We start from the raw sequence: 13220 nt of genomic DNA on the forward strand, positions 1-13220 counted from the left end.
GCATTTTCGTTGTTACATATACCTATATTATAGGGAATTTTCGATAAATTCTCGTGCTTTCATTTTTTGCCAATTTTTCATTAAATAGATTAATGAATGAATAGAAAAATAAATGAACACAACATAACATGTGCTGTCCCGAACAAATAGGACTGCAATAAAGTAAGAGACATATAGAGATAGTTATAGCTGAAGTTAGATCTATGCATGTTTAATAAATCCAAGTCTTTTTATGCACTGCAATCATATTCTCAAATTCGAAAAAAATAAATAAATTGTATATTTTTTCTGATTATTTTTTTTGGATATCTTTATCTCATGGAGCCAAACAAATCCTGAATTCATTTTTGGGTATCAATCGAATTAGAATTATGTAATAAGATACTATACTACTACTATAAAATATCCCAAGTCTAGGTGAAATTTATCAATTTGTTTCGATTTATATTACAAGTTATATTCTATTTGTTTGTTTTGTTGCAAATTCCAATTTGAGTATAAAATCTACTGTTTTCATAATAGGTATTTCATAGACGTCGTTAGGTAAAATTTCATGTGATTCAGTAAAGTAAAAAGACCAGAAATTCCATTATTGCTAAATCGATTCATGTGATTCAATGAAGAATGACAGCAAATCACGGGATATTTTCTATAAAATAAATGGGGAAATTGAAAATGCTTGGGTTGGAATGAAGGAATGTCTACACTACCCGGATTGAATCAAATACAATTTGAAGGTTTTGTAGATTCATTGATCGGGGCTTAACAGAAGAACTTTTTAAGTTTCCAAAAATTGAAGATACGGATCAAGAAATTGAATTTCAGTTGTTTGTGGAAACATATCAATTGGTAGAACCCTCGATAAAAGAAAAAGATGCTGTATATGAATCACTTACATATTCCTCTGAATTATATATATCCGCGGGATTAATTTGGAAAAACAGTAGGGATATCCAAGAACAAATTATTTTATTGGAAACATTCCTCTAATGAATTCCCTGGGAACTTCTATAGTAAATGGAATATACAGAATTGTAATCAATCAAATATTGCAAAGCCCTGGTATCTATTATCGTTCAGAGTTGGACCATAAGGGAATTTCAGTCTATACCGGCACAATAATATCAGATTGGGGGGGAAGATTAGAGTTAGAAATTGATAGAAAAGCAAGGATATGGGCTCGTGTAAGTAGGAAACAGAAAATATCTATTCTAGTTCTATCATCAGCTATGGGTTCGAATTTAAGCGAAATTCTTGAGAACGTTTGCTACCCCGAAATTTTTATATCTTTCCTCAATGAAAAGGAGGAAAAAAAATAGGGTCAAAAGAAAATGCCATTTTGGAGTTTTATCGACAATTTGCTTGTGTAGGCGGAGATCCCATATTTCCGGAATCTTTATGTACGGAATTACAAAAAAATTTTTCAACAAAGATGTGAATTAGGGGGATTGGTCGCCGAAATATGAACCGAAGACTGAATATTGATATACCCGAGAACAATACATTTTGTTACCGCGAGATATATTGACAGCTGCGGATCATTTGATTGGAATGAAATTTGGAATGGGTACACTTGACGATATGAATCATTTGAAAAATAAACGTATTCGTTCCGTAGCAGATCTATTACAAGATCAATTTGGATTGGCTCTCGTTCGTTTAGAAAATATAATTCGAGGAACTATATCTGGAGCAATTAGATATAAATTGATACCGACTCCTCAGAATTTAGTGACTTCAACTCCATTAACAACCACTTATGAATCGTTTTTTGGATTACACCCATTATCTCAAGTTTTAGATCGAACCAATCCATTGACCCAAATAGTTCATGGGAGAAATTGAGTTATTTGGGTCCTGGAGGATTGACGGGCGAACTGCTAGTTTCGGATACGGGATATCCATCCTAGTCACTATGGACGCATTTGTCCAATTGACACCTCGGAAGGAATCAATGTAGGACTTATTGGATCCTTGGCAATTCACGCAAGGATTGGTCGTTGGGGTCTATAGAAAGTCCATTTTTTGAAATTTCTGAGAGATCAAAACGAATACGAATGCTTTATTTATCACCAAGTAGAGATGAATACTATATGGTAGCGACGGGAAATTTTTAGCACTGAATCGAGGTATTCAGGAGGAGCAGATTGTTCCAGCTCGATACCGTCAAGAATTTCTAACTATTGCATGGGAACAGGTTCATCTTCGAAGTATTTTTCCCTTCCAATATTTTTCTATTGGAGCTTCCCTGATTCCTTTTATCGAGCATAATGATGCGAATCGAGCTTTAATGAGTTCTAATATGCAACGTCAAGCAGTTCCTCTTTCTCGGTCCGAAAAGTGCATTGTTGGAACTGGATTGGAACGCCAAGTGCCTTAGATTCAGGAGTTCCCGCTATAGCCGAACACGCCGGAAAAATCGTTTATAACGATACTGACAAGATCATTTTATTTGGAAATGGGAATTCTCTAAGTATTCCATTAATTATATATCAACGTTCCAACAAAAATACTTGCATGCATCAAAAATCCCGGGTTCATAAAGGTAAATGCGTAAAAAAGGGGCAAATTTTAGCAGATGGTGCTGCTACTGTTGGCGGTGAACTCGCTTTGGGAAAAAACGTATTAGTAGCTTATATGCCATGGAAGGTTACAATTCTGAAGATGCTGTACTCATTAGTGAACGTCTGGTCTATGAAGATATTTATACTTCTTTCACATACGTAAATATGAAATTCAGACTCATGTGACAAGCCATGGTCCTGAAAGAATCACTAATAAAATTCCACATCTAGAAGCCCATTTACTCCGAAATTTAGACAAAAATGGAATTGTGATTCTGGGATCTTGGGTAGAAACAGGGATATTTTAGTGGGTAAATTAACGCCTCAAATGGCGAAAGAATCCTCATATGCTCCGGAAGATAGATTATTACGAGCTATACTTGGATTCAGGTATCGACCTCAAAGGAAACTTGTCTAAAACTACCTATAGGTGGTAGGGCCGAGTTATTGATGTGAGATGGATCCAAAAAAAAGCAGGTTCTAGCTATAATCCAGAAACGATTCATATATATATTTCACAGAAACGTGAAATTAAAGTAGGTGATAAAGTGGCCGGGAGACATGGAAATAAAGGTATCGTTTCAAAGATTTTGTCTAGACAGGATATGCCTTATTTGCAAGATGGAAGACCCGTTGATATGGTCTTCAACCCATTAGGGTACCCTCACGAATGAATGTAGGACAGATATTGGAATGTTCACTCGGATTAGCTGGGAGTATGCTAAATAGACATTATCGAATAGCACCTTTTGATGAGAGATATGAACAGGAGGCTTCCAGAAAACTTGTGTTTTCTGAATTATATGAAGCCAGTAAACAAACATCGAATCCATGGATATTTGAACCCGAGTATCCGGGAAAGAGCGGAATATTTGATGGAAGAACAGGGAATCTTTTTGAACAGCCTGTTATAATAGGAAAGCCTTATATTTTGAAATTAATTCATCAAGTTGATGATAAAATACATGGACGTTCCAGTGGACATTATGCACTTGTTACACAACAACCCCTTAAAGGAAGGGCGAAACAAGGAGGACAACGGGTAGGCGAAATGGAGGTTTGGGCGCTCGAGGGTTCGGTGTTGCTCATATTTTACAAGAGATGCTGACTTATAAATCTGATCATATTAAAGCTCGTCAAGAAGTACTCGGAACTACGATTATTGGAGGAACAATACCTAAACCTGTGGATGCTCCAGAATCTTTTCGATTGCTCGTTCGAGAACTACGATCTTTGGCTCTGGAACTGAATCATTTCCTTGTATCTGAGAAAGACTTCCAGATTCAAAGGAAGGAAGTTTAATTGGACTGAATCAGAAATTTTATTCTATGATTGATCAGTATAAACATCAACACCTTCGAATTGGATCAGTTTCTCCTGAACAAATAAGTGCTTGGGCAAAAAAATCCTACCTAATGGAGAAATTGTTGGAGAGGTAACAAAACCCTATACTCTTCATTACAAAACCAATAAGCCTGAAAAAGATGGATTATTTTGTGAACGAATTTTTGGGCCTATAAAAAGTGGGATTTGTGCTTGTGGAAATTATCGAGTAATCGGAGATAAAAAAGACCAACCCAAATTTTGTGAACAATGCGGAGTAGAATTTGTTGATTCTCGGGTACGTAGGTATCAAATGGGGTATATAAAACTAGCATGTCCAGTAACCCATGTATGGTATTTGAAACGTCTTCCTAGTTATATTGCGAGCCTTTTAGATAAACCTCTTAAAGAATTAGAAGGTCTAGTATACTGCGATGTGTGATTTGATAAAAATTCTTATTGTACAGATTTCAAATGAGAAACTGTCATTCCATTCAATTAAATTGGAATGTCCTCTATCTGGCATGTCTCTTGGGATGAGTAACATGAAGCTCAGAATTCATGGGTGTATTGAATACTCCCAAATCAATAAGGGAATTGGTCTATGGTCAATTCAGTAACAAATAAATATTTATTTATAACCGTACGTACCTTGTGAAAAAAAAAAATTATTTTTTGTGGAATTAATTATTTCATCTCTTTTTTTTTAAGAACTTAAATTAAGTTCAAAGAATAAAATATAATATATCATGATTGCCGAAGTCTATCTATCGCATATAGGCTTAAAGACATCGTGGCATAACCGTCGAGGTGACGTCTTGACCTAAAAGATCAAATGGTATGATACATAGACAAAGAAATCTCTTATGAATTCGAGGATATTCCTTTTTTTTATTAAAAAGTATATTTTAAAGGATTCTTCGTTCGAAGGGAGGTAGACTACTCAAGAATTTTACATTGAATTTCTGTCGTAATTTCGAATTGCATAAAGAATTCAGAAACAAAGAAGAATGTATCAATGAAATGTTGCTTCGTCTGTATTGATAACTTGAGTAAAGAGTAAACCTTTTTATTTTAGATTTAGAGGTTTTCAAAAATTTGAAAACGGAAACCACTTTCTTTATCTTTATTGTGTGTAAATACTTTAGCCGGATGAGAGGAAACCCTCACGTCCGATTTTCAAAGGGGAGATCCATCTTATTGGATCCTATCCAAATTTTTCGTTTGCTAGGCCCGTAGTTAAAAAACCTACTTTCTTACGATTACGAGGTTCATTCGAATACGAAATCCAATCTTGGAAATACAGTATCCCACTCTTTTTGCTACTCAAGGTTTCGATACATTTCGAAATAGAGAAATTTCTAGTGGAGCAGGTGCTATACGAGAACAATTAGTTGATTTGGATTTAAGAATTATTATGGATTCTTCGTTGGTAGAATGGAAAGAATTAGGAGAAGAGGGATCCGCCGACAATGAAAATGAAAATGAATGGGAAGATCGAAAAGTAGGAAGAAGAAAGAATTTTTGGTTCGACGCATGGAATTAGTTAAGCACTTTATCCGAACAAATATAGAACCAGAATGGATGGTTTTATCTCTCTTACCAGTTCTTCCTCCCGAATTGAGACCAATTATTCAAATAGATGGAGGGAAACTAATGAGTTCGGATATTAATGAACTCTATAGAAGAGTTATCTATCGGAACAATACTCTTATTGACCTATTAACAACAAGTAGATCTACACCAGGGAATTAGTAATGTGTCAAGAAAAATTGGTACAAGAAGCCGTGGATACACTCCTTGATAATGGAATCCGCGGACAACCAATGAGGACGGTCATAATAAAGTTTACAAATCGTTTTCAGATATAATTGAGGGCAAAGAGGGAAGATTTCGAGAGACTCTGCTTGGAAAACGAGTTGATTATTCGGGGCGTTCTGTTATTGTCGTAGGTCCATCACTTTCATTACATCGATGTGGATTGCCCCGCGAAATAGCAATAGAGCTATTTCAGACATTTCTAATTCGTGGTTTAATTCGAAAACATTTTGCTTCGAACATAGGAGTTGCTAAGAGTAAAATACGGGAAAAAGAACCGATTGTATGGGAAATACTTCAAGAAGTTATGCGGGGCATCCAGTATTGCTGAATAGAGCGCCTACTTTGCATAGATTGGGCATACAGGCATTTCAACCTATTTAGTAGAAGGACGTGCTATTTGTTTACATCCATTAGTGTGTAAGGATTCAATGCAGACTTTGATGGGGATCAAATGGCTGTTCATGTGCCTTTATCTTTGGAGGCTCAAGCAGAAGCTCGTTTACTTATGTTTTCTCATACAAACCTCTTGTCTCCGGCTATTGGGATCCCATTTCCGTACCAACTCAAGATATGCTTATAGGACTTTACGTATTAACTAGCGGAAATCGTCGAGGTATTTGTGCAAACAGGTATAATCCGTTTAATTGCCGAAATTCTAAAAATGAAAAAATTAGCAATAATAACTCTAAGTATATGAAAAAAAAAGAACCCTTTTTTTGCAATTCCTATGATGCAATTGGAGCTTATCGACAGAAAAGAATAAATTTAGATAGTCCTTTTTGGCTCCGGTGGCGAATAGATCAATGCATTATGTCTTCAAGAGAAGTTCCTATCGAAGTTCACTATGAATCTTTTGGTACCTATTATGAAATTTATGGGCATTATTTAGTAATAAGAAGTATAAAAAAGAAATTCGTTGTATATACATTAGAACCACTGTTGGTCATATTTCTTTTATCGAGAAATTGAAGAAGCTATACAAGGTTTTCTCGAGCCTATTCATATGGTATCTAATCATATAGATGGTTAGTGTTGATATCCAAGCTAGGTAAATTTATGTTATGATACTGGCGTAAATTCAGGTCAACTAGCATCTTTTCTATTTTCTACGTGAATAAACATAAAGAAAAGGAAGTTTTCCAATCATTCACTCAAATTCATTGTCGAACCGAATCCCACTGAGTGGAATATGGAGGTACTTATGGCAGAACGGGCCAATCTAGTCTTTCACAATAACGTGATAGGTGGAACTGCCATTAAACGACTTATTAGCAGATTAATAGACCATTTCGGAATGGCATATACATCACACATCCTGGATCAAGTAAAGACTCTGGGTTCCGTCAAGCTACTGCTACATCTATTTCATTAGGAATTGATGATCTTTTAACAATACCTTCTAAAGGATGGCTAGTCCAAGATGCTGAACAACAAAGTTCTATTTTGGAAAAACATAATCATTATGGAATGTACATGCGGTAGAAAAATTACGCCAATCCATTGAAATATGGTATGCTACAAGCGAATATTTGCGACAAGAAATGAATCCTAATTTTAGGATGACTGACCCCTTTAATCCAGTCCATATAATGTCTTTTTCAGGAGCTAGAGGAAATGCATCTCAAGTGCACCAATTAGTCGGAATGAGAGGATTAATGTCAGATCCACAAGGACAAATGATTGATTTACCCATTCAAAGCAATTTACGGGAAGGACTGTCTTTAACAGAATATATAATTTCTTGCTACGGAGCCCGTAAAGGGGTTGTGGATACTGCTGTACGAACATCAGATGCTGGATATCTTACACGTCGACTTGTTGAAGTGGTTCAACACATTGTTGTACGTCGAACAGATTGCGGTACGATTCGCGGGATTTCTGTAAATACCCGAAATGGAATGATACCAGAAAGAATTTTGATACAAACATTAATTGGTCGTGTAGTAGCAGACGATATATATATCGGTTCACGGTGCATTGTCGTTAGAAATCAAGATATTGGAATTGGACTTATCAATCGATTCATAACTTTTCAAACACAACCAATATTTATTCGAACCCCCTTTACCTGTAGGAATACGTCTTGGATCTGCCGATTGTGTTATGGGCGGAGTCCTATTCATGGGACCTGGTAGAATTGGGAGAAGCTGTAGGTATTATTGCTGGTCAATCTATTGGCGAACCGGGAACTCAACTAACATTAAGAACTTTTCATACTGGTGGAGTATTCACAGGGGTACTGCGGAATATGCGCGAGCCCCTCGAATGGAAAAATAAAATTTAATGAAGATTTAGTTCACCCTACACGTACACGTCATGGATATCCTGCTTTTATATGTAATATAGACTTGTATGTAACTGTTGAAAGTGACGATATTATACATAACGTGATTATTCCACCAAAAAGTTTTCTATTAGTTCAAAATGATCAATATGTAAAATCAGAACAAGTGATTGCTGAGATCCGCGCGGGAACATCTACTTTTAATTTGAAAGAAAGGGTTCGAAAACATATTTATTCTGACTCAGAAGGGGAAATGCATTGGAGTACCGATGTGTACCATGCATCCGAATTTTTGTATAGTAATGTACATATCTTACCAAAAACAAGTCATTTATGGATCTTATCAGGAAAGTCGTGCAGGTCTGATACAATCCATTTTTTACTTCGCAAGGATCAAGATCAAATTAACATTGATTCTCTTTCTACTGGAAAAAGAAATATTTCTAATCTTTTAGTAAGTAATGATGAAGTAAAACTCAAATTATTAAGTTTGAAGACCTTTGGTACAAAAGAAAAGGGATTAGCAATTATTCAATATTGAATCAAATGATATGTACGGATCATTCTCATTTAATGTATCCTGCTATTTTTCACGATACTTTTTATTTATTGGCCAAAAGACGAAGAAATCGATTTCTTATTCCATTCCAATCGATTCAAGAACGAAAGAACGAACTAATGCGCCCTTTTGGTGTTTCCATTGAAATACCTATCAATGGTATTTTTCATAGAAATAGTATTTTTGCTTATTTCGATGATCCTCAATACAGAAGACAGAATTCAGGAATTACTAAATATAGAACTGTAGGAATTCATTCCGTTTTTCAAAAAGAAGATTTCATTGAGTATCGAGGAATCAAAGAATTAAAGCCAAAATACCAAATCAAAGTAGATCGATTTTTTTTATTCCCGAAGAAGTGCATATTTTACCCGAATCTTCTTCCATAATGGTACGGAATAATAGTCTCGTTGGAATAGGAACACCAATCACTTTCAATATAAGAAGTCGAGTAGGCGGATTGGTCCGATTAGAAAAGAAAAAAAAAAAATCGAATTAAAATTATTTTCTGGAAATATCCATTTTCCCGGAGAGAGGATAAGATATCCCGACACAGTTCTATCTTGATACCACCCGGAACGGTAAAAAAAAAACGGAAGGAATCAAAAAAAATTAATAATTGGATCTATGTCCAATGGATCGCAACTACCAAGAAAAAGTATTTTGTTTTGGTTCGACCTGTAATTTTATATGAAATACCGGACAGTATCGATTTTATAAAACTTTTTCCCCAAGATCTATTCCAGGAAAGGGATAATCTGGAACTCAAAGTTGTCAATTATATTCTTTATGGAAATGGAAAATCCATTCGGGGAATTTCCGACACAAGGATTCAATTAGTTCGGACTTGTTTAGTCTTGAATTGGGATCAAGGCAAAAAAAGTCCTTCTATTGAGGAGGCCCCCTCTTCCTTTGTTGAAGTAAGTACAAACGGTTTGATTGAGTATTTTCTAAGAATTGACTTAGTAAAATCGAATACTGCATATATCAGAAAAAGAAATGACCCATCTGGTTTAGGATTGATCGCGGATAATGAATCGGATCGGATCAATATCAATCCATTTTTTTCCATTCATTACAAGGCAAAAATTAAAAAATCACTTAGCCAAAATCACGGAACTATTCGTATGTTGTTGAATAGAAATAAGGAATGCCGATCTTGGATAATTTTGTCATCATCTAATTGTTTTCAAATAAGACCATTCAACAATGTTAAATATCACAATGGGATAAAAAAAAATCCTAAAATTCCAATTAATAATAATAATTCATTAGGTCCTTTAGGAATAGCCCGTCAAGTTGGAAATTTTTATTCACTTTACCATTTAATAACTCATAATCAAATATCAATAATGAAAAATTTCCAACTTGACAAAATAACGGAAATTTTTCAAGTAATTAAATATTATTTAATGGACGAAAATGATAAAATTTTTAAACCCGATCTAGACAGTAATATCGTTTTGAATCCATTCCATTTGAATTGGTATTTTCTCCATCATTATTATTGTGAAAAAACGTTTACAATAATTAGTCTTGGACAATTTATTTGTGAAAATATATGTATAGCTAAAATGAAAAATGGACCACATCTAAAACTAAAATCGGGTCAAGTTATAACTGTTCAAATGGATTCTGTAATAATAAGATCGGCTAACCCATATTTGGCGACTCCAGAAGCAACCATTCATGGCCATTATGGAGAAATCCTTTATCAAGGAGATATTTTAGTTACATTCATATATGAAAAATCGAGATCCAGTGATATAACACAAGGTCTTCCAAAAGTGGAACAGATATTAGAAATACGTTCGATTGATTCAATATCGATGAATCTCGAAAAAAGAATTGATGCTTGGAATGAGTGTATAACAAGAATTCTCGGCATTCCTTGGGGATTCTTGATTGGTGCTGAGCTAACTATAGCGCAAAGTCGTATTTCTTTGGTTAATAAAATCCAAAAGGTTTATCGATCCCAGGGAGTACACATCCATAATAGACATATCGAAATTATTGTGCGTCAAATAACATCCAAAGTCTTGGTTTCAGAAGATGGAATGTCTAATGTATTTTTACCCGGTGAATTAATTGGATTATTGCGAGCAGAACGAACTGGGCGTGCCTTGGAAGAAGCAATTTGTTACCGAGCTTTATTATTGGGAATAACAAAAACATCTCTGAATACTCAAAGTTTCATATCCGAAGCGAGTTTTCAAGAAACTGCTAGAGTTTTAGCAAAAGCCGCTCTTCGGGTCGTATTGATTGGTTGAAAGGTCTTAAAGAGAATGTTGTTTTAGGGGGAATGATACCCGTTGGTACCGGATTCAAAAGAATAATGCACCGTTCACGGTCAAGGCAATATAACAAAATTACCTTGAAAAAAAAAAATTATTCGAAGTAGAAATTCGAAATCTTTTGTTCCATCACAGAAATTTATTTGATTCTTTTCATTTCAAATAATTTTCTCTGATACATTAGAACTATAGGATTGAATGCGCTTTTAGGAAGCATTCAATTCATCCCTTTAAATGCAGTCATTTGATTGGGTAATTTTGGTAATAAAGTATAATAAATAGAAAAAAATGAATGACCTGATTATATATTAACGGCCAATCGTCTAGAAAAGAGAAGGTTCCATCGGAACAATTATTTATTGCTATTTCAGGATACCTGGTCTCGTTTTTTTCACTTAAAAAAAAAACGTGTGGGGATAAATGACAAAAAGATATTGGAACATAACTTTTGAAGAGATGATGGAAGCTGGAGTTCATTTTGGCCATGATACTCGGAAATGGAATCCTCGAATGGCACCTTTTATATCGGCAAAGCGTAAAGGTATTCATATTACAAATCTTACTCGAACTGCTCGTTTTTTATCAGAAGTTTGTGATTTGGTTTTTGATGCAGCAAGCATAGGAAAACAATTCTTAATTGTTGGTACAAAAAAAAAAGCAGCCTATTCAGTAAGACGGGCTGCAATAAGAGCTCGATGTCATTATGTTAATAAAAAATGGCTCGGAGGTATGTTAACGAATTGGTATACTACAGAAACGAGACTTCGTAAGTTCAGGGACTTGAGAACGGAGCAAAAGACAGGGAAACTGAACTCTCTTCCAAAAAGAGATGCCGCTATGTTCAAGAGACAATTATCTCATTTGGAAACATATCTGGGTGGCATAAAATATATGACAGGGTTACCCGATATAGTAATAATCCTTGATCAGCAAGAAGAATATACGGCTCTTCAAGAATGTATCACTTTGGGAATTCCAACGATTTGTTTAATCGATACAAATTGTGACCCAGATCTAGCAGATATTTCGATTCCAGCTAATGATGATGCTATAGCTTCAATCCGATTAATTCTTAACAAATTAGTTTTTGCAATTTGTGAGGGTCGTTCTAGCTATATACGAAATTTTGATTAATAATAAGATAAAGAAATTGTTAGATTTGGTTGGGCGGTCGTAGATTTATGGAATCGGTTATTATAGCATTACAAAATTGTGCAAAAATAAATATTTTGTGATTAGTAGGTATTCAAAATAAAATAGAAAAGGAAATGAAAGTCAAATAAGGAAATGGTTGAATCAAAATAATTCCCTTTCAAGTTATATATATATATTTTTTTAGAGGGCAGGGCAATATGAATGTTCTATTATGTTACATCAACACATTAATCTATGATATATCTGCTGTCGAAGTAGGTCAACATTTCTATTGGCAAATAGGGGATTTTCAAGTGCATGCTCAAGTACTTATTACCTCTTGGGTTGTAATTGCTATCTTATTAATTTCAACCATTCTAGTTGTTAGAAATCCGCAAACTATTCCAACGTCCGGTCAGAATTTCTTTGAATATGTCCTTGAATTCATCCGAGACGTGAGCAAAACTCAGATTGGAGAAGAATATGGTCCGTGGGTTCCGTTTATTGGAACTTTGTTCCTATTTATTTTTGTTTCGAATTGGTCAGGGGCTCTTTTGCCTTGGAAAATTATAAAGTTACCTCATGGAGAATTAGCTGCACCCACAAATGATATAAATACTACTGTTGCATTAGCTTTACTTACGTCAGTAGCCTATTTCTATGCGGGTATTTCAAAAAAAGGATTGGCTTATTTTGGTAAATACATCCAACCAACTCCAATCCTTTTACCGATTAACATCTTAGAAGATTTTACAAAACCCTTATCGCTTAGTTTTCGACTTTTCGGAAATATATTAGCTGATGAATTAGTAGTTGTTGTTCTTGTTTCGTTAGTACCTTTAGTAGTTCCTATACCAGTTATGTTTCTGGGATTATTTACAAGCGGTATTCAAGCTCTTATTTTTGCTACCTTAGCTGCGGCTTATATAGGTGAATCCATGGAAGGCCATCATTGATTAGTTATCAAAATAATCTTTTTTTGATCAATTTGTATTTTACTCCAATGAATATTATTTTGATTTATTATTTTGTTCATTCAATTAGAACTATAAACATATTCAACCTTTGTTATTAGTATATTAATTAATTAATTAAAATTCTTATTAGATGTCAAAATTGATTAGTATATTTAATATATTTAATGATTAGTATATTAATTATTAGTATATTATATTTAATTAATATTAGAAATATTAGATTGGGAACTATAATTTCGGATGATATCTACGTTGTTTACGACA

General features: G+C 34.4%; 2 protein-coding genes and 2 pseudogenes across 2 annotated transcripts; all 4 read left to right on the forward strand.

Moving 5' to 3' along the window:
* Positions 1–648: 648 nt before the first annotated feature.
* Positions 649–3866, forward strand: LOC120580294 (DNA-directed RNA polymerase subunit beta-like; annotated as a pseudogene).
* A 1509-nt stretch (positions 3867–5375) lies between these two features.
* On the forward strand, positions 5376–8940 carry LOC120579885 (DNA-directed RNA polymerase subunit beta''-like; annotated as a pseudogene).
* A 1185-nt stretch (positions 8941–10125) lies between these two features.
* Positions 10126–10821, forward strand: LOC120579886 (DNA-directed RNA polymerase subunit beta''). Its single transcript, XM_039832629.1, has one exon. It carries the CDS (start codon positions 10126–10128, stop codon positions 10819–10821), a length of 696 nt encoding a protein of 231 aa, XP_039688563.1.
* Positions 10822–11171: 350 nt separating this feature from the next.
* LOC116656607 (uS2 ribosome protein) lies at positions 11172–12093 on the forward strand. The gene is given in 2 exon segments (NM_001378589.1): positions 11172–11968; positions 11971–12093. Coding segments are annotated over 2 exon segments (708 nt in total). The 5' UTR covers positions 11172–11265; the 3' UTR covers positions 11976–12093.
* Positions 12094–13220: the final 1127 nt, after the last annotated feature.

Source organism: Medicago truncatula, chromosome 4 (assembly GCF_003473485.1).
Source record: "Medicago truncatula cultivar Jemalong A17 chromosome 4, MtrunA17r5.0-ANR, whole genome shotgun sequence".
Classification (NCBI taxonomy): Eukaryota; Viridiplantae; Streptophyta; class Magnoliopsida; order Fabales; family Fabaceae; genus Medicago; species Medicago truncatula.